Raw genomic sequence first — 20,504 nt, 5'->3', positions numbered from 1 at the left:
ATCTTAATGCCATTTTATGACATATAGTAGGGGTCTTTAGTGTGTGACATGATGAAAAGTAAACAAACACAAGAACAGTCCACCTGACCCTTAAGCTGACATAATATCGTCACCAAACTTCCCTGTACGACCCAAAAACCTTGGTTCATAAGGAATTTAATCCAAAAGAGTTGTCATTGGATATAAAAAAGCTCATTTCAACATGTTTTCATGATGCTTACATCATCTATGCCCACATTTATGTCTAAATTGTCTGTTATCTATTGTGTTCCAGAGTGGCTGTCCCATAAGCGTGGACAGGTTGGACAGGAATGTTCCCATCCTGTGCTTATGGTTCGATGTGAAGTCAAAACTCATTCAGGACTTAAGGTTGAGCAAGAAGGTCATGTGGGCCCTGCAGGAGCTGCTAAAGAGGGAACAGGGCCATGGCTGGAGGGCCTATACTGGCTGGCCCACGGTCTGTCCTACCGTGTGGTGTCACGGGTCTTCAGGGTTCCCAGGTCCACGATACACAGAATTGTCCACAGTTAATATGGAATAAATTGCCCAAAAGCCATGTTTTAGGCTTTGGAAGTCAGACCCACATTTGCATTCCGTGCTTTTCTGCATTACTATTCAATAAACATCTTTATTTTGAGTAACACCTTGGTGGTTTATTTCATAATGATGTGAGATACTGTGTGTGAACTATGTGACTGTTGGACAGAAAACAACTACAAATCACTCCAGTTTAAATAATAGTTTACTTTCAGAAAAACAAAATCACATTGGGCCGAAATACATAATAGTAAATAAATAATATGTCACAAATTGTAACAAAAATATACCAATACTTCCATAAAGCTGGAAAACACAAACTGGAACTTCATTGAGTTCTTAATAAAATAAAATATTTTCCTTTTATAAAACAAAGGGAAACATTGCAGGGATGTCACTGTTCTGGAAATTTGTCCACGAGCTTCCCAAAAAGGACGGGAACCGCTCAGTTTTGGCCACAGTTTCCTCGAGCCTTTTCCTCACTCCGGCAGACTCCGCTTTCAAAAAGTCAAGGAGTGTATCGTGCTTCCTTTTTTTTCTGGGTGATTTGGGGTTTGGCGCCGGATTAGAAGATGCCAACGACGTGCCCGTCGGTGTGGATGGCGTGGTACCTGTGATGGTGGCCAGCTCTTCCACGGGACGTTCTACATTGGCCTTTAGGTTGGGTGGAAAAAACAAGAATTACTTAATGCTTGTGTATTGCACAAAAACAACTGTGTATAGGATGCTCAACAAGTTGATGTGAGAAATTATAGGATGTGTTCTGGATAATTATTTGATAGTGAATAGATACACAAAATTGACATGTTATTCTTATGGCTGTAAGAGCCTTCTATTGGCCAGCATCACATATGCTTTAGAATTGTCTCCACATTTGGACAACATTTTGAAAAGGTAATTAGTTTACTTAATATGTGTTTACAGAGAAGGCAGTGGACTGTGTGATAGTAATTTGTTTCAACTGTATTTCCACGTGAAATTCGGAGACATTACTCATAATGCATGATGAAAACTAATGCATTCTGATCTCACATGAAATAATCATATTGTAAATAAAACACGACACCCGAAATTGTGTGCAGTAAACAAGCGCGTATGTCCAGAACGTTATTCTGACTATGCTCCTTTAGCGACTGGCCATGTACATGTAAAAGCACGACTCGTTTAAGATACAAACAGGGATGGGCTGAACCGTGATTTTCTGCAGTTATCCTACTTTAGAGTTTGTAGCGTGAAGATTATTTTTTGGCAGCTCCCTTGGTAGATTTGTGCACTTCGTAAAGTAGCGATTTTGCAATGTTCATGTTTTAACGCAAAAATACGATTTTCTATTGCATTTACGTCCAACTAAGATATCTCAATACATTTTGTTGCAAATACATGCGTGGTTGTGGAAAACTACTTACATTTGTGCGGTTCCTTTCCGGGCATGTTTGTTGATATTGAGAATTCGCAAAGCCTTCTGGGTAGTCACTTCGCTGCCAAGGGAGGTCGAGAGCCCCCTCGGTCTTGAAGTGGCTACGACATGGTTTGAGGGCACTTCTGCCTCGGTCTTGAGAGTATCGGGACACACCCCATTTTCACGTGAACGCGCAAACCGAGTGACTAGGGCACATAGCGAGTGAAAGTGCGAAGAATGGGACTCAGCCATAGTCTCTCCACCGTGTCCTGGATCATCCCCGGGGCCTCCTGCCAGCAGGACAGGCCCTGAACACCTCTCGAGGAGAGCGTCCCGGAGGCATCCTTATCAGATGCCCGAGCCACCTCAATAGGGTCCTCTTAATGCGTCCCTACGCTGAGTACCTCTCTGATATCTGAGCTTCTCACCTTATTTTTAAGGTATAGCCCAGCCACCTTGAGGGGGAAACTCATTTAAGTTGCTTGTATCCAGGATCTTGTTTTTTTACTCATGACCCACACTTCACCCACAGGGCTCAACCCTTTCTTCACCACAATAGACCAGTACAGGGTCTGCATGACGGCAGACGCTGCTTCGATCCGTCTGTCGATACCCGTACCATCCTAACCTCACTCGTGAACAAGACGAGATAATTAAGTTCCTCCACTTGGGGCTGTATCTCATCCCCAATGTTGTGAATTGGTGGGCAGAATACATCGGAGACATCCTCAATCCGACCAACATTTCTTCCTCTGAGGAAGCAGAGCCAGGGGACTCTAAGGTGGGTTGCCATATCTCTTGGGTTAAAGTCACTGAGGTGTTTAGAGAGCTCCTTTGTGGCAAGGCCCCAGGGGTTGATGAGATCCGCCCAGAGTTCATTAAGGCTCTATATGTTGTGGCCAGTGGGGACAGTACCTCTGGGGTGGCAGTTCCCCTTTTCAATAAGTGGGACAGGAGATTGTGTTCCAACTACTTAGTGAGGTCTATTCGGGGGTACTGGAGAGGAGGGTCCATCAGGAAGTCGAATCACGGATTGAAGAGGAAAAGTGTGTTTTTTGTCCTAGCCAGTGGACAAGCTTTACACCCTAGCAGGGTCCTTGAGGGTGTTTGAGAGTTTGCCCATCCGGTCTACATGCTTTTTATGGACTAGAAGAAGACTTTTGACTGTGTTCCTCAGGAAGCCCTGTGTGGGGTGCTTCGGGAGTTTGGGGTACCGCGCATGCCCTCTATGCCTGGTGCCAGAGTTTGGTCCGCATTGCCGGCAGTAAGTCGGATTTGTTTCCAGTGGGAGTTGGACTCCGCCAGGGCTGCCCTTTGTCACAGATTCTGTTCATAACTTTTATGTAAAGAATATTTAGGCGCAGCCTTGGTAGGGAAGGGGTATCGGTTTGGGGAGGTTTAGCATCGTATATCTGCTCTTTCCAGATGATGTGGTGCTGTTGGTATTCTAAGGGCATGATCTTTAGCTCTTACTAGAGCCAATCACAGCCGAGTTTGAACCGGCCCGGATGAGGATCAGCACCTCCAAGTCTGAGACCATGATACTCAGCAGGAAAAGAAGGAAATAATCTCCCAGGTTGGGGATGAAATCCTGCCCCAAGTGAAGGAGTTTAGGTATCTTGGGGTCTTGTTCACGACTAAAGGTAAGAAGGAGCAGGAGATCAGGCGGACAGATCAGTGCAGCATCTGCCGTCATGCGGACCGTCGTGGTAAAGAAGAAGCTGAGCCGAAAGTAAAAGCTCTTTATTTACCAGTCGATCTACATTCCTACCTTCACCTATGGTCATGAACTGTGTGTCATGACCAAAAGAACACAATCCCGGATAAAATAAATTATTACACATCTACCGTAAATTTCGGACTAATAATATAATAAAATCTATATATTCATTCAGTTTTAATCATCAAATTATTAATTCATTTTCTGCATCAAATTATTGTTAGTAATATACTGATTAAAGGAATAACCACAAACCTGTCTTTTTTTCATTTTCTTCTTTTATACTTCCTTTTTTTCTTAACTTCTTTATACAACATCATCATTCGTAACATAATGCATCAAAGCAAGTGAGCCGTTTGAGAGCTGGCTCTCTTGAATGAGTTGGGCCGAAAAAGCCGGTTCTCTAAAAAGAGACGGACTTTTCACTACACAACTCGAGATCGGCGTGTAGACGAAAACTCGAACCGCGAGACCAAAACAACATCTGCCGGATCTGCCTGACGAAAAGTTTGGAGTGCGGTAAATCTTTGTTTAAAAAAAAAATTTAATTGGGTAATAATGTCAAAAAAAGTTGCGTCTTGAGGACGCACGTTGTTTTGAGACTATGCGTCCCCAGCAAAAATGATGCGTCTAGGACGCAGGGACACGGGCAAACGAAAACACTGTAACACGAGTATTGTATGTACACACAAAAAAAATGATTGATGGCCTCAGTAGCATCACAATCTAATTTCCAGTCAGCAGATCAAATTCCTTTAATAGATATGAAATGTCTAATATAAGTTTAAGTAATTCCTACAGTGCTTTCCTTAAAGGATTTGTGCTTGCCTCTACTGATTCTTACCTGAATGAAAATCACAGGGTTCGTGTTGTTGCTTGAAATACTTGAAAATGCTCAAATTTTAATCTTGGATTTTCAAGGATTGAAAGGTGCACGAATTATGCGTGGAGTGCTTGCAAATGCTTGGAATTGTTGCCATGTTTCTCAACGAGTCTGCTTGAAAATGACGCCGACACTCTCTCGTGGCTTCACTTAGCCATTGTGTTTCCTCTTCCCTAGTAGTTGACGGCAGCTGGTATTTATTTTTTTGGTATTTTCCTATGAAATGTCATTGTCCCCTACGGGTCATGCCCAATTGGAAAGGTGCATGCTACACTTGGACAGTGCATGAAGAAATGTGTATTAGTGAAAGGATTCCGAATCAAAAATCTACATTTATTATGGGCTATGCAATAAATCATGTTTCCCCAGTGGTAATTTGTAATGGGAAGAATAAATGTAAGCTATTTTTACCCAAAGTATTTTATTTTTACCCGTTTTTACCCAACAAATTTGTGGGGAGCGATTTGTCTCAAAAATATCCACACACGTATTGTTTACTCAAGATTTAAAAATAATTTGTCTTGATAAATGTATAAATTGCATATATAAATCACAAATGTATATGTGGCTTTCAAAATATGCGGTTCACACCGGATTTCTTCTTTTAACAGTACAGGAGAAATTGGAAATTTGGCTTAGAAAGTCCTTGAAAAGTGCTTGAATTTGCCCATGAAAAAGGTGTACGAATCCTGAGCTCTGCATAACTAGCTTATAGTTTGCCTGTGCAATGATGGTATTGATTTCATCAAAGAATGTGTATCTATACATTTTTGTGTGCTGTTGTCTGTGTGTGTCACAAGGGACAGCAAGCTAACCATGTTGCTGAGGGAGTCGCTAGGCAACATGAACTGCCGCACCACCATGATCGCTCACATCTCGGCCTCGCCGGGGGATTTTTCGGAAAGCCTCTCCACCATCCAGATCGCTTCTCGTGTCCTACGTATGAAGAAGAAAAAAACCAAGGTCACAGTGGTGAGTCAATAAAATCTTTGCCTCTTTCCTGCATTTCAAATTGAACCTGGTTCACCTCCAGAAGGCGACTCAGTGATTAAAAAGCTTCCAGCATTATCCAGCGGAATCAGAATCACCTTTATTATCATTGCATTGCCACAACGCAATTACGGTTGCGCTAGAGTTCACAAAAATACACTATTTAAAGACTCATGAATAGAAAAATATAAAGTGTTCATCTTTATTATAAAATATTAACATCTGAAATAAAAAACATAGACAACTGGGATATTGCACTTGGAACCAGTATATTGCACATAAAACTGTAACAAGTCAATATGACAACTGAAAAATATTCAATTTAATTTAAAATTTTGCAAATGAAGTGAAGTGTACATAAAGTAAAACGTACAATGTAAAACATACAACAGTACTATAACAAAATAAAGTACTTCTTCTGCCATAAAATACTTCGCCACAACAGTTTTAAAATCAAGTCAAGAACATCTAAAATAACAAAACTGTACATAACCGGAATATTGCACTTAAAAACCTGGGTATTGCACTTTAAACCGGGGTATTGCACTTAGAACAGGGACAGGAAGTGGGGTTGTTGCTCGGCCTTCTTTATCACCACCGCGATATTGCCCTACTAGGAAATTTCCTCAAGATCTGCATGCTGCTATGTGAAACCATCAGCCCCGAATTGCTAATGAACTAGTGACAGTCATGTGTTTTTGATGTAAAAACTGACACATTGACTAAATATGGCAAACAACTCCACTGATGAATAAGTCAAGCACTTTTTATGTTTAAACTCACGTTGCAATTTTGTGACATAAATTAGACTAGACTTTAGACCAGGGTAAACTAGGTCTAATTAGGGGCCTTGAATGTGTAGGGCAAGGGTCCGAAACCTATGGCTCGTGAGGCGTACATTGGTCTTTTCATGAGTGCATAAGGCTCGGAGATAAAAATGGAATTTGCATAATTACTCAATGTTATGTTCCATATGGCGCGGATTGTCGCACGCGCGAAGCTGAGACAATACTGACTACAAAAAGGGTTTGGTTCAGTATATATAGGACATAATTTTAACGACAGCTGGAGAAATGGGCGGAGCTGTCTGCACTGAAAGTAAATACGTTGGTATCCTTGTTTGCAGTATTGTGTGACATTGTGTGAAAAACTTTTCTTTCACTTTGTTTTGCAACTATTATTTAGGACAAAAATGACAGTCAAAATAAGCCTGAACGAATTAACACAGGCAACCAATTCAGGGTGTCCCCTGCCCACTGCCCGGAGATGGCTGGGATGGGCTTCAGCACCCCCCGCGACCCTACTGAGGATAAGAGGTGCAGATGATGGATGGATGGATGGATGAATTAACACAGGCTTTGGCATCATTATTATTTCATGAATTTTATCAAATCTTCAAATGTCACACAGTGAAACAAATTGTGCTGAAGGATTAGCTTTTGTCTGGAGAGCGGGTTTGGCGATTTTGTTGAATTTTGTTTTACGATTTTGTGCGTGTGGTTCTCTAAAAATAGATCAAAATACTTTGCTTTCATGGCTCTTTGGGTCCAAAAAGTTCACGACCCCCGGTGTAGGGAAATGTCCATAACTTTAATCCATTTGCGTGGCAAATGCTGTTTTGATATAAATGTATAGCAAAACAGCATGGATTTAAATCACAATACATACACAAACATCGGCACGCTACAGTTTAACTGTACGGGTCAGGTGTATCGACATTTCGTTCTGTGTGCATGGTTACAAAGAATGACAATAAAAGTAAATTCTATTCTATTCTATTCTATATTAAATCCCTCAAATAATTACCATCTTCATTAATTATAATTAAATACATACTAGAGTGATCTGGATTAAAGGATTTCTCTACTACCCCACTTTCACAACGGTGAGATCTGCTTTAAGTCCCTCATAAACCAAGCACAAGATCTTTCCATAAATGTGTACTTCCACAGTGCCACAAACTATGCAGAGCCTTCCTGTGCTCAACTTAGAAGAGATTTACAGGTTGGTTTTGCCTGCCAGGCGATGAATTGGTTCACTCATACAACAGTACATCAAAATGGTATCGGCTGTTATGACCTTGATAAAAGTGTAGAATTACACTGTTTTATCTTGCCCCAAAAACGCTCAAAGAAGCGAGGGTGAAAGCAGAAGCTTTTTCTGTTCTCAAAATAAATACAATAGACAATCATTGTCATTAGAATAACAATCTTTCATTGTTCCTTAATACAAATCATAAAATGAGCTATGAAGCGTTAACAGTAAGTAAATATTCTTACCAGTTACTTGGATAAATATTGGAAATAGAATTGCTCATTCGTTTCCTGTGACTTCTCTGTGAAGTACAAATGCAATCCAAAATCTGTCAAACTCATTTTAGCTTGGGGGCTATATGGTAAAAAAACATTCTCAGGAGGGCCAGACTTGTAAATTAATGACATAGATACTGTGCCTTAGCTGGACAGCTGGGGGTCATTTCGGAGGCTCACAATCAAATTATAATTCTGGTTGTAGGATTTCATTATAAAAGGATTATTGAGGGTTTTTTCCTTAATATATTTTCCTTCAATGAGACTTAATCTGTAGTAGTGTTTTATCAACTGTGCATTTGTTAAAAGAAAAAGAAAAAAGAAGCAAAACAAAGATTACATTCATTTCCAATGACAGTTTTATTCAACTCATGCAGACTAAACAGGGCATAAAAACAATCATTTTAAATGTTGATTTAATGGTTAAAAAGTCTTTCTGCTTATTTTTTATTATTATTCTTTCTTATAAATGTTTACCTGAATAGAGGAACTTTGCTGCTGTTACTTTGCTGTTTCATATTCTAAATCTAAAATGCTAAATAAACCCAGATAAATATGTGTGTGTGCGTGTGCATGTGCGTTTGTGTGTGTGTCCATGTGTATGCCTTCGTATGAGATTTCGGCTCTGAATAGGTTTAACCGATCTTCTTGAAAATATACACAGTTGTACTGTAGGCCTCTGAAAGTTTCTTTAGCGAGGTTTCGTATTCAGGCAACCCCAATAAATACCAACAAATTCGATAAACATCTGCTTTCATGTAGAAGCAGCTCTGGAGCTGCATGTGACCGTTTGGCGTATCCTAGTGGCTCCCTGGAACTTTTTCAACAAACCACGGCCACAACAACCTCACCTTTCTAGAAGAGCCGGCAATGCTGGGCCATTATGCTTGTCTCTTTTAGAAAGGACCTGGAGCTTCTTTAAACTTCTGCAAAGACACCCAGATGTCATTTTTTTCATTTTGTATTTTTTGTATTGCCTTTAACAGCTTATTTTATTTCAAGTAAAATATAATGGGTGGGTCTCCTCAATGCTCTCTAGTTAATTCATTTTAGTCAGCAAATACCGCATTGGTTCTTTGCAAGTGGGGTATGTCATTGTTTGACATTTACATCTTGTGTTGCTCTCTGCATTGTCTGGCGGGCCATATAAAATTATGTTGTGGGACACATTTGGCCTGCGACTCTTGAGTTTGCCACATGTGTTGTAGAAGAATAACCCACTTTTAGTGCCTGTCATGATCATCTGCCATCAGCAGTACACCTCCAGCTCCTCTGGAGGCGAGAGCTCCTGCGAAGAGGGTCGCATGCGTCGGCCAACCCATCTGCGGTCTTTCCATCACCGCGGCGACCCCAACTCGGACCTTCCACACCTGCGCCTGTCCGTAGACCAGGAAGAGCAATACTCGAGCAGTGAGCAGTCGTGTGACACTGTTATCTATGTGGGTCCCAACGGCGCTTCAGTGTCAGACCGAGAGCTGACAGACAACGAAGGGCCGCCAGAGGTCGTTCCGATAATTCCCGCCCTGCTGAGAGCAAAATCAGAGATGCCGCAAAGTCAGGCAGTACAGAAGGTATATAACATTGGACATAAATGATCTGATAATTTATTCCTCAAGTTTTTCTTTGCGTGTGCAGCCCGAAGCTGAAAGCCAGAACCAGCAAGGCGGCCAGGCCCACGCTGCTCAGTCAATAATAGGACAGCCGTTAGCTCCCGTGCCAGAGGAGGGGGCTGAGTGTCTAAAATGTAACACCTTTGCTGAGCTGCAGGAGAGACTGGACTGCATTGATGGCAGTGAAGAGGTAAGGAGTACCACTGAGTTACACAGATGCAACCCAAATTATGAACAGTTGAAAAAAAATTGGGAAAGAGAGCATCCGTTTGAGGATTATGAGGAAGATATGTTTGGAAAAAAATGGTCATATCAACTCTTGGTGCCGAGCTAACTAGATAATTGCTAAAACAGATTTTTTTTTTGTACCTTTGTCTGTTTTTTGACAGACTCTAAATTTGTATACAAAAACTAACAGCACTGGCTATCTAACATGAAAATGAATTTTTCCTTTATTCTTTTCAGGTGGTCAAGTTTCCTTTTGAAGAAATTCCCACCTTCAAACAAGGATCCAAAAATCCATGTTTACTTTCTGAAAACTCTGTCACTACTGAGAATGGATGTGTAACTCCAGTAAATATAGAGGCTAAGACAGGTTAGATATTTTCATTAAAATACTAATATTGCCATTACGGTACCGGTATTCTTTTTCTCTGGGTGCATGATATATTTCATGAGCACATTAATTCTTGAAAAATATTTCTGCAGGTGGTATAGTCCAGCTATCATCGTCATCAACAGAAACTTTCAGAAGGAAGACTAATGAAGAGCAGTTGCAAGATATCAATGAGGTGGTAGAAGAAGCAGAGTTGGCTCAGACCATGATCCAAAGTCTGGCACAGAGTTCTGGTTCCATCCTTATATCTGGGAATAAGAATGTTACAGGAAGCAATGCCTCGAACCTTCTGCAAATGACCAAAATCACACATCAGCATGACAGGTGAGATAGGACTTTTCATTTTACAGTATTTTGTTATCGACTCAAGAATTTCTTCTCATCTTGACAGTCGCGAGAGTCTGAACATGGGGGTTATCAATGAAGGGAAGACTCGACCACTTGGATCCCCTCGCCTTGGCATCGCTAGCTTGACAAAAACCTCAGAATACAGGTGATGTTCAATATGAAACAAGTAAAATTCCTTCTTGATAATACAAAACTTGTTTTCAGTTTTCTGTGATTCTAAGAAGCATTTGCATGTGGACTTAAATAAATAACTATGATTTAAAACTTGGGGTGTCAACAGACCTCCGTCTTCACCATCACAGCGGTGTAAGGTCTACACTCAGAAGGGAGTGATACCAGCAACATCACCACTGTCTTCACATACATTGGTTCAGGATGGACAAGCTACCGAAGCATTAACCTCTGACAGTAAGTATTTGTGCAAATCCTTTTAATTATCTATCATCACAATGTACATTTTAAAGTTATTTCTCTGTGATTGGTTGCTCACATGTCTAGGGTAGAGCTTGCATCCTGTCCCAAATCAACTGAAATTGGAGAAGTGGCATAAAAAGCCACAAGTGGTTCTTGGACCATTAATGAATTCTAAAAAAAAAATTTTTTCTGCAATGCAGACAGCCTGGCTGCAGACAGTGGTCGCTCCTCTACTGAGTGTCCACTATCCAGAACATCTCCTCTTGGTATGAGTCCTCAAGTTAAAGATCCAACTCAATCCCTGTCTGCCAGCTTGGGCTCAGCTGAGACACTCTGCGATGATGACGTTCCTCAGATCCCCTTGGATACACAAAGGGAGGGTGAGCAAAATGTTGCTCGATGAATTGATACTTAAGTGTTCGTAACTGATACACTTTTTACTGGTGCAGGACTAGCTGCACATCACTTGCAATGTTATGATTCTTCAGCATATACTGAGGCTGCAGAGGAAGAAGCTCTTGATGACAAGGCCTTTATGACGACTCAGCATCTAACCTGTCGCCCACCAAGCATTATCAGCTTCAATAGTGACTGCTGCTTAGTGGGCGCTCAGCCAAGTAGAGTTTACACAAGCCCTATTGAGGACGGACCTGCAGAGAACTATCACGTAATTGCAACAAGCTCTGCGGTTACAGAGGTTGTCGCCATGGCAGAGGTTGGTGTGGATGACCTTTTAATGACCTTAATATTGTTTTTGATTAAAAATGGAGGAGGTTCGCGGCCAGTTCTCCTCCTTGATTATACTCTGTGTCTGATTTTGTAGCTTGAACAGATCAATTATTCTTATTTACTACAATAAACTCAACTTATTTACTACGATACATGTATGATATAATCCCTTCACATGTGTTTGTGTTCAAAATGTTAATCAAACCCAATACATTACACATAAGGACTCACACATATTTATTTTTGTCAATGAATTTATTTTACAGGTGGCCATGGCCAAGCTGCGCATGGAAGGGGATACGATAGTCTCTGTTGTGACCCCAATTTCTTCTTGGATGAGTGATCTGAGTGGGAGCAGTGAGGGTGAGCACTCCCTTCACAGCTTCAGCCAATCCCAAAGTCATCTGGGGGAAGCTTTAGCTGAACCCAACCAAATGTCCTTGGGATCTGATGCATCAGGAGACAGTGTAAGCAATGGACATTCTAGAATAAAGAGTCAGAAGGAATCACTGACAGAGAATAGAGCGGAAAAGGTAACACCAACCAAGGACAGATTGAGAAAAACGCCTCCATCTATGGCTAAAACGAACATCCAGTCTTTGACCGTCATTGGGAATTTCCCTGCCTTCAAGACCCCAATCAACCTATTTATACCTACAAAAACTCATATGTGCTCCTCACCAACAAAATTCAACACGGAACAATTAGCTTCCATATCAAGTAAGATGATCTTTGAGGATCCATGGCTGATGCGTGGTACAGACAATGGAAGGCTCAGTGAAGCAACTGGAAATGGAAACCTTGAGAATTACTCCCAGGATGGTAAGAAAATACTACTTTGCCTACACCAAGCATATTATGAAACCTTTATTTTCTTCTTATGGTTTGAAATACCGCACAAAAGTCATGGGAGGAATGGTACAATCAGTTTTTCTATGCACATTTTCCTGGCTAGCTTTAGGAAATTCAGGTCCTCCGGAACTATTGTCTTGCCTTTTTTTCATGCTTTCCACTTTAATTCTGCTCATGAAATCAACTTTTTTGTGCATGGGAGACATGAAAAACGGGCATTCCACTGAGAGACACATAGTATCATTGACTTTCATAGGAAAATTAAGTGCCACAGTAGCTATGCTTGATTATGCATAATATTAACAATGTAGATTGTCTGTGGAATGTTGATTACACATTTCTAATTATTTCATCAGCAGCCGGTATTGGTGGTTCTAATCCAGGTGGAGAGGTTGTGTCATCTCCAGACTCCTTCAACAGAGTGGTGGACAGTTGTGAGATGATCACTGGCATGAGCCAAGGACAACACTTGACTGAGAACTACAACCCAGAAATCCACCGAACTGCCAGTCTCCCTCGTGCTTGGCATTGTCTGAATCGTCAAAATGGCTTGGATAGCACAACGGAGTACAAAAAAATCAATTCTCCCTCTTCAACTCCCTGCAGTCCACGTGCCACACTTGATCGCCGGGGATGGACTGGAAAACAAGGATTTTTCTCCCATAAGAAAGGAGGGGTACCGCCTTTACCACCTGTACGCAAGTCAAGCCTCGACCTGTGCAACAGGGCATCAAGTCCACTGCACCAGCCCATCCATGAGGTGGACAGCTGTACAGATGATACATGTGGCACCAGGCAACGTGTTTTCAGTATAGACAGTAGTAAACTCTTTAGCGCCAAGCTGGAGCAACTTGCAGGTCGAACTAATTCTCTTGGGCGAGCCCACAACGGCTCCCACCACTACGACTGCTTCTCGCCTGAAAGGGCCGAGAGTAGTCGAAGGGGAGTCTCAAAAGGAGATGGCACTATACCTCGTACGGGTCGCAGCCTAACTCGTGCCGGGAATGGCTGTGGGGGGAGTCCCGGTACGAGCAGTGCTCCGCAGTCGCCTGCCAAATCGAGCACTCAGTCAAAGATTTCAGCTGTCAGCAAGCTGCTGATGGCCAGCAGTCCCAAATCCAGGAGTCTGTCTGCCTCAAGTACCAAGACTCTCAGCTTTTCAAACAAGTCTCTGAGCCAAGCCTCGAGTAGAAGCTCAAGTCTTCCGCCAAATGGGAAGGTACTGCTTATCATCCATACAATCATACCTTGACTCATAATTGCCTCAACTCGTTAAATTATGCTGTTGGTTTCCATAGCCACAAAGCACTATCCAGGGCCCTGTGCAGCACTTGGCACCTTCTCCACCATCATTTTCTACACAGTCTCTGAGCCGCAGCCAAAGAGGAAGTTTGGCTGCAAAGCTGCCTCTACGGGCAGTCAACGGTCGCATATCAGAACTCCTCCAAGGAAGCAACAGTTCACGTTCCAGGAATCATGTTCAGGGAGGAGCTGCAGATCCAACAGAGGACAAAGGGCCTGGAGGAGCAAGGTTGGCTTGTTTTGACCATTCCAAAGTTACCTTTAAAATAACAATGAAAACATTTTACAACCATGTTTTTGTCATTTGGCAGTGGAGGGCCACTCATGGCAGGAGGTGTTACTGGGAGTGGACCAGGAGAGGAAAGAACAGCATCGGCTCAAAGCCTTCCCTCTCCTTACAGCAAGATCACGGCTCCGCGACGACCACATCGATGTAGTAGTGGCCATGCCAGTGATAACAGGTATTCGCATAGCTGCATATACCAACATTTAGTAAGGTTATTGATTGTTTAAAGAAACCAGACATTTTTCCGCCTTGGCTCTATCTTGTTCCCTAAAATGATCTAATCTAATATGCAAAATACTTTTTTTCTTACTTTAACAGTAGTGTACTCAGCGGCGAACTACCTCCAGCCATGGGGAAAACGACCTTGTTCTACCACAGCGGTGGCAGCAGCGGCTACGAGAGCATGCTAAGAGACAGCAGCGAAAACACGGGAAGTACTTCCTCGGCACAAGACTCACTCAGCGAGCACAGCTCAGCCACTGCCTCCTCTAGACGCAGCATCAAAAGCAACAAAAAGAGCAGGAGCAACATTGGTCACTTTGGAGGTGAGTTGTGCATTTCATTAGCGCACTAATTGAATTATTGCTTGACCCTAGTTAATTTTAATAGACAGTTGGGGTGGCAATCTTAGTTTATGATTGCATGAAGGGCTTTCCTTTATGAATTTAAATAGTAATTAAAAATAACTCATATTGTAAAAATAGGAAATAAGCCATGAATTTGCACTGAGCATTAATAAATAAAATGGCCTGAATCCAATTCACGAGACTTCCTTATTACTATCCTTGCTCGCATGTATTGCTGTAAAGATCAAATTTACCCCCGATTTATCATATTCTATCTATTCCAGGCATTTGTCTCACAAAGACAGATGAGGTGCCCTTCGACCTGTTCTGTAAATAGCTCACCAGTGGTGGGTCATCATGATTTTCTAATAAAATAATTGTATTAGTGATTGACTGAGTCTATTTAATTCTACTTCCAAAATACTAATACTAAACTAATAACATAGACCACAACCAAGTAATAACAATTATAGATAAGTGCTGTATAAAACTGTTTGTACAATAACACAATTAAACAAAATAAATCCCTTTCTTTATCCCCACCCAACAACCCAAAACACCACATACACTGACACACACAATGGTTAAAATGCAATAAAAACAAAATAAATATGAATAGAAACAAAATATGATGATCCTCATTCTCTGAACACAGCTGGTTATTTTTTGTATTGCAATTATTCATCATTTCACTTGTTAAATAATAATAATCATCTTTATTTTATACACTTATGAAAATTAGCATTTTAATATTCTTTCAATTTTAGTGCAAGGCTAGCATGCTCACTCAGCATTTCCTTCAGCATAAAGGATTGTGCTTCTGTCCGGTATCTCAGAAGATCGATTGGAAGCTGTAAAAGTCCACACAGTGACAAAGTGTAGTGTGGTGTGTTGAAAAGCAGTGGAAATAGAAATAAAAAGAAGTGTACTTGGTGTGTGTGTGTGTGTGTGTGTGTGTGTGTGTGTGTGTGTGTGTGTGTGTGTGTGTGTGTGTGTGTGTGTGTGTGTGTGTGTGTGTGTGTGTGTGTGTGTGTGTGTGTGTGTGTGTGTGTGGCGTTGAGCAGTGAATGAATGTGCTTGCACCAGAAGTCAGGTAGGAAAGGTGACCTCAACTAACCATGTGTGAAATGGTCGAGGGAAGCTGCTGCTGCTGCTGGCTATAATGAATCCACATTCCCCAGCACATTACCAAGGAGTTTTAATACGGCTGCTGAGGCGCACGCTGCTGCTTGAGCATGACAATGGATATGTGCATCAAATCAGCTTGGACACGGGCAGTTCAGCACATTGTGGGCCTGATTATTGATTTAAAATGGAATAACCTTTTGGGTGAGGTACTGACGTACTGAATCGCCTCTTCCAGTTTGGGTTTTGTATGGACTTGCTGACCTTTTCCAAAGCTTGCTCACTGTCATCGTGATAATGCCTAAGTGAGGTTTAGCTAGCGTAGGGTTAGTTACTGAAAAAGGGCAATTAGTTGCAGTTACTTCATTTAAAAAGTAAATATGTTACGCCCCCAGATTACTGACCCCAAAAAGTAGCGTGCCACTCTGAAATTTATAATCTAGTTACAAATTACTGTATACACTCAAATTGAAGCAGACAATCTACATGTGACACAATCAAATATGCACATATTAACTAGCCCTCTAATTTCATTTTATTCTATAGTTGCTAATAGATAGATAGATAGATAGATAGATAGATAGATAGAGAGAGAGAGAGAGAGAGAGAGAGAGAGAGAGAGAGAGAGATAGATAGATAGATAGATAGATAGATAGATAGATAGATAGATAGATACCATATTCATCCCCATAGGGAAATTCACACTTCCAGCAGTATACTTGTGTTGAAAATAAAACAATAATAAAGTAAAAGGAATATAATACATAAATACCCAATATAACGTGTTGCTATAGAGTATTTAAATAGTGCTATATAAAATACACACTGTAATAAAGATAGAGTAATATGCAATGTGGGCTTGGATGCGAGTATACACGGTAGAAAACGCATCAGAATATTAATAGGGGTAAGTTACGCGTTCTTGTACTGTGCTTAAGACAGCGCCACCATAACTGTCTTTAATTGTATTCTGTACGTAGATATGAACACGCCCACCCCTTCTAAATCCAAGTGTGATTTTCTTTTTTTTTCTAATAAAGAAAGTACTTGAGGCAAAACTGAAAACCACCTAACAATACCTATCTTTTAATACTTTTTCCTGAATTTAAACATTTTTAGGTCTTCAACGTCGTCGGCTGATGCCAGCCCTTATTTTGGACTCCTCCACACCTCCTCACAACTCTGCCAAACAAGCCGCCACGTGCTCCTCTTCTTCTTCCTCCAGCCTAAGTGCATGCTGGGTAGACGGACCGCTCGGCCCGCCTGCCTCCACAAACACGCGCGGTTCCGGAACCGCGACAGAGTTTGAGATCAAAGTCTATGAGATTGATGATGTTGAAGGCTTGCAGAAGAGGAGGGACAAGGTGGGGACAAAGGTGAGATTGTCCGGGCCCCACTCGGTGGTGCAGAAGTACAATGTAGAAACACGGGTTAGTACAGTGGTCTTTATTTCAGGCTGGGGTAGGTACACATGGAATCAGATATCGGGGCAACGATATCTGCATCACGAGAATTAGCAGTTGTGATCCAAAAGCCACACGAGGGGTCGGTGATCGAGCAGGCAGCAAAGGTGGCAGTCCAAGAGTTCAGCAGGAAGTTCTCGTGAGCCAGAAGGCCAAAAGAGGGGCAATACATTGTATTGGCAAGGTCTGTGGAAATAAAACTTGGAAAGTGACAAAAAAGACAACGAACTAGCACGGAGGCATGGATATAAAGTGTTCAAAAAGTGAAGAGGGAGAGGTGTGATTAGAGGGTAATCGGGACAAGTGACACCAGGTGTGAGGAGTAAATCAGAGCTAGTAATTAAATGACCAAACGAGGTAAAGGCAAGCAAGTGGGGGGGGGGGGACCAAACCTGAGTGCAGGATTTTGTCAGAAACAGATGTGTATTTTTACATCTTGAAACATTTAATGTTTCAATTCAGTGGAACAGTGCATTTTTATTTTTATTTTTTTCCAATTGATTATTTCTTTAACATCAATGATATTGCAGCATAGGTTACACAGCTGAGGCTACTGCACGCCAAAGCGTCATCAGGTCGCTCTCCAGCACATGTTTGAAAATCTGTCCAGGCACTGAGATTACAAAGCAGCCCCCATCATAATGTCACCCTGCACCATAGTTCAACGAAGGGTGTCGGCTCTGATGGACAGGGGCTGTTGAACTTTTTTTTCAATTAGGTTTTGAGATACTTCTGTGACTCCTTCAATATTTTATGCAGGTTATGTTTTTGTGATACTAACCGCCTGATTATCAGGCACAACACGATTTCATAAAAACTTCTGAGGACATTTTTGGGAAAAAAGATACATTTCAAGCTGAAGTCTTACTTCTGTGCTTTTATTTTTGCATTTGTGATACATCCAATATCTATACTGCGTTCCATAAACAGAGAGCGACTTTGCTTGCAAAAAAAAAAAACACATTTTATTGCAAGAACACTGAAACTGAGTAATGACTTTGCATGGACTTTGCTCGAACTTTTCAGCGCCTGATGTTTTCATTGAAGTGAATGATGGTCAAAATGAGCCTCAACACTTAAATCCCCAGTGTGTAATATTTGACCGCTAGATAGCACTGTTGTCTAATGCAAATGAAAACCAATGCCACTACAAGCAAAAAAAAAAACACCAGAGAAACATGCCTGACTACTATGAATAGGATTCCACTATGATTTTTTTTATTACGTTGGTATACTAATTCGTGTTCAGTGGTACCTGTACTTTTGAATTTAATTTGTTCTGGGAGTAGCTTCATAACTTGAAACATTTGTAAGTACAGAAGGCTTTTGAATGGAAATGATCTAATCCATTCCAAGCCCCGCAAAGGTATGATATTTTTGTTCATAAATTTTAAAAGAGATCAGAACATGCAACAAATACGTAATAAAATTAAATTACCGCACAACATAAAACGAGAGGCACATCATAAAAAAACAATAACAAAAATAAAAGAAATAATAAAAATATGAATTTACCATTTGTCTACTGGTCCTCAGCCATGCTTTTTGCCATGCGTTTCTAGAAACGCTGACAATGACGTCTGCTTTTGCCAGCTTTTGAGAATCCGGCAGAAACGTGCGAGGCAGACGTCATCATAATGAGCAATAGCCCGACCTGTCAACACTTTTTTGGGTGATTCCTTTCCACAAATTCTTAAACTTCATGGAATTTTGCCAAAATGTCTTTAATTTGGGCTGGTGGAATGATGGCTGCACACCTCTTCCCTTCTCCTTGTCGTCTCTGAACTTCTCCTGCCTGCCGATGTGTGTTTTCGTACCTTTCTATTATCGCTTGCTTTGTTTTGATTGCCAGAAAAAGTATCTTCCTCTTCTTTTCTCCTTTTCCACTTTATTGCATGTCTTTCGTAGGGTTCATTGTGAATGATAGCTCTTCGTACCAGTACCATACAGTAGGCGGTTTACAGAGCAGGAAGGGGACACCAAGCGCATTAACAAATTCACGTCTACGGACCGGTTTGCCATGTAGAATTCTGGGAGCAGAAAATGGCAGCGCGTACTGTACTGTATTTTTGACTAAGTATCCAGAAACGCCTTTGTAACTATATTTTCCGGTTCAGGTAGTTTGTAACCTGAAACTTTAGTATATCGAGACTTTTGTAAGAGGTACCACTGTATTTTGCCTAGTATTCAAATCAATGTTTTTTTTAACTGAATAAAGGTTTTTTTTGCACCACTAGGAGGGAGTAAATATTGCACACTGTTCCTTTACGTACATGAGAGAAAGAGACAAATTTTAAGTGGTATCTTTGTATTGATACGGTACATAGGCTCTGGTATTATTGTTGTTTTATAAATTTAATCAAATTATCAAATGTCACACAGTGAAATGAAATGTAATGAAGAATTAGCTTTTGTCTGGAGTGCGGGTTTTGCAGTTTTGTTGAATTTTGTCTTAACTTTAACGGTGTGGCTCACTCCCCTAAAATTATCAAAATATATTTGCTTTTATAGCTCTTTGGGTCAAAAAGGTTTCCGACCTCTGCATTAGACCATATCTCATTATCACACTATTGTTTTTTTCACAGTTATTGACGCTCAGGAGAAGAAGTACATGTTATTTACCCCAGTTTCTATTTCCATTGCATACATTTTTTTTAAGATTTGGGTTAGCAGCACATATTAATGCATTACTGTAGTTCTTACTGTAGTCTCGATTTAATGCGATTTACAGTCCAGTGCACTGGAAGTATGAAAAAATATGACAAAAGACTGCTTTTGGGGGGGCAGCACGGCGGCGCAGTGGTTAGCGTGTGTGCGGCACAGTTCTAATGTCTTGGGAACCTCCTGTGTGGGTTCAAATCCAGCTACCGGACTTACTGTGCGGAGTTTGTATGTTCTCCCCGTGCTTGCGTGGGTTTCCTCCGGGCACTCCGGTTTCCTCCTACATTCCAAAGACATGCATTTCAGGTGGATTGGCCGGTCCAGATTGTCCCTAGGTGTGAATGAGCGAGCGAGTTGTCTGTCCCTGTGTGCCCTGCGATTGGCTGGCAACCAGTTCAGGGTGTCCCCTGCCCACTGCCCGATGAGTGCTGGGATGGGCTCCAGCACCCCCGTGACCCTACTGAGGATAAGCGGTGCAGCTAATGAGATGAGATGAGACTGTTTGTGGGGGTGCGCCCTTTAATTGTATAGCGCGGAAAATACAGTACATTAAAGAACAAAACTATGGAGAAAAAAAAGAGTTAAGCTATCCACAAGAGTTGTCCATCCATATGCACGTGAAGTTGCGAAAAACACACAGCTTGGACAATCCACTTTTTTTCGCCTTTTGAACCTGTAATTTATTTCGTACATG

General features: G+C 41.3%; 1 protein-coding gene across 1 annotated transcript in view; it reads left to right on the top strand.

Annotated features, from left to right (window-relative positions):
* Window positions 1-20,504, top strand: part of kif26ba (kinesin family member 26Ba) — a 234,885-nt gene that overhangs the window by 200,880 nt on the left and 13,501 nt on the right. The window contains exons 12-26 of the mRNA XM_088334902.1: window positions 5,340-5,511; window positions 9,092-9,408; window positions 9,464-9,638; window positions 9,914-10,043; window positions 10,157-10,388; window positions 10,456-10,557; window positions 10,693-10,820; window positions 11,027-11,206; window positions 11,276-11,541; window positions 11,822-12,377; window positions 12,764-13,626; window positions 13,706-13,938; window positions 14,021-14,170; window positions 14,314-14,540; window positions 16,806-17,062. Of these exons, the coding sequence (XP_088191028.1) occupies window positions 5,340-5,511; window positions 9,092-9,408; window positions 9,464-9,638; window positions 9,914-10,043; window positions 10,157-10,388; window positions 10,456-10,557; window positions 10,693-10,820; window positions 11,027-11,206; window positions 11,276-11,541; window positions 11,822-12,377; window positions 12,764-13,626; window positions 13,706-13,938; window positions 14,021-14,170; window positions 14,314-14,540; window positions 16,806-17,062 (3,988 nt within the window). The remainder of the gene's footprint in view (window positions 1-5,339; window positions 5,512-9,091; window positions 9,409-9,463; window positions 9,639-9,913; window positions 10,044-10,156; window positions 10,389-10,455; window positions 10,558-10,692; window positions 10,821-11,026; window positions 11,207-11,275; window positions 11,542-11,821; window positions 12,378-12,763; window positions 13,627-13,705; window positions 13,939-14,020; window positions 14,171-14,313; window positions 14,541-16,805; window positions 17,063-20,504) is intronic.

The sequence above is a fragment of the Urocampus carinirostris genome, chromosome 4 (genome assembly GCF_059441175.1).
Source record: "Urocampus carinirostris isolate Australia breed hairy pipefish chromosome 4, RoL_Ucar_1.0, whole genome shotgun sequence".
In the NCBI taxonomy this organism is placed as follows: Eukaryota; Metazoa; Chordata; class Actinopteri; order Syngnathiformes; family Syngnathidae; genus Urocampus; species Urocampus carinirostris.
The sequence above is the reverse complement of the archived record's forward strand: the minus strand, read 5'-3'. Positions and strand labels throughout refer to the sequence as shown.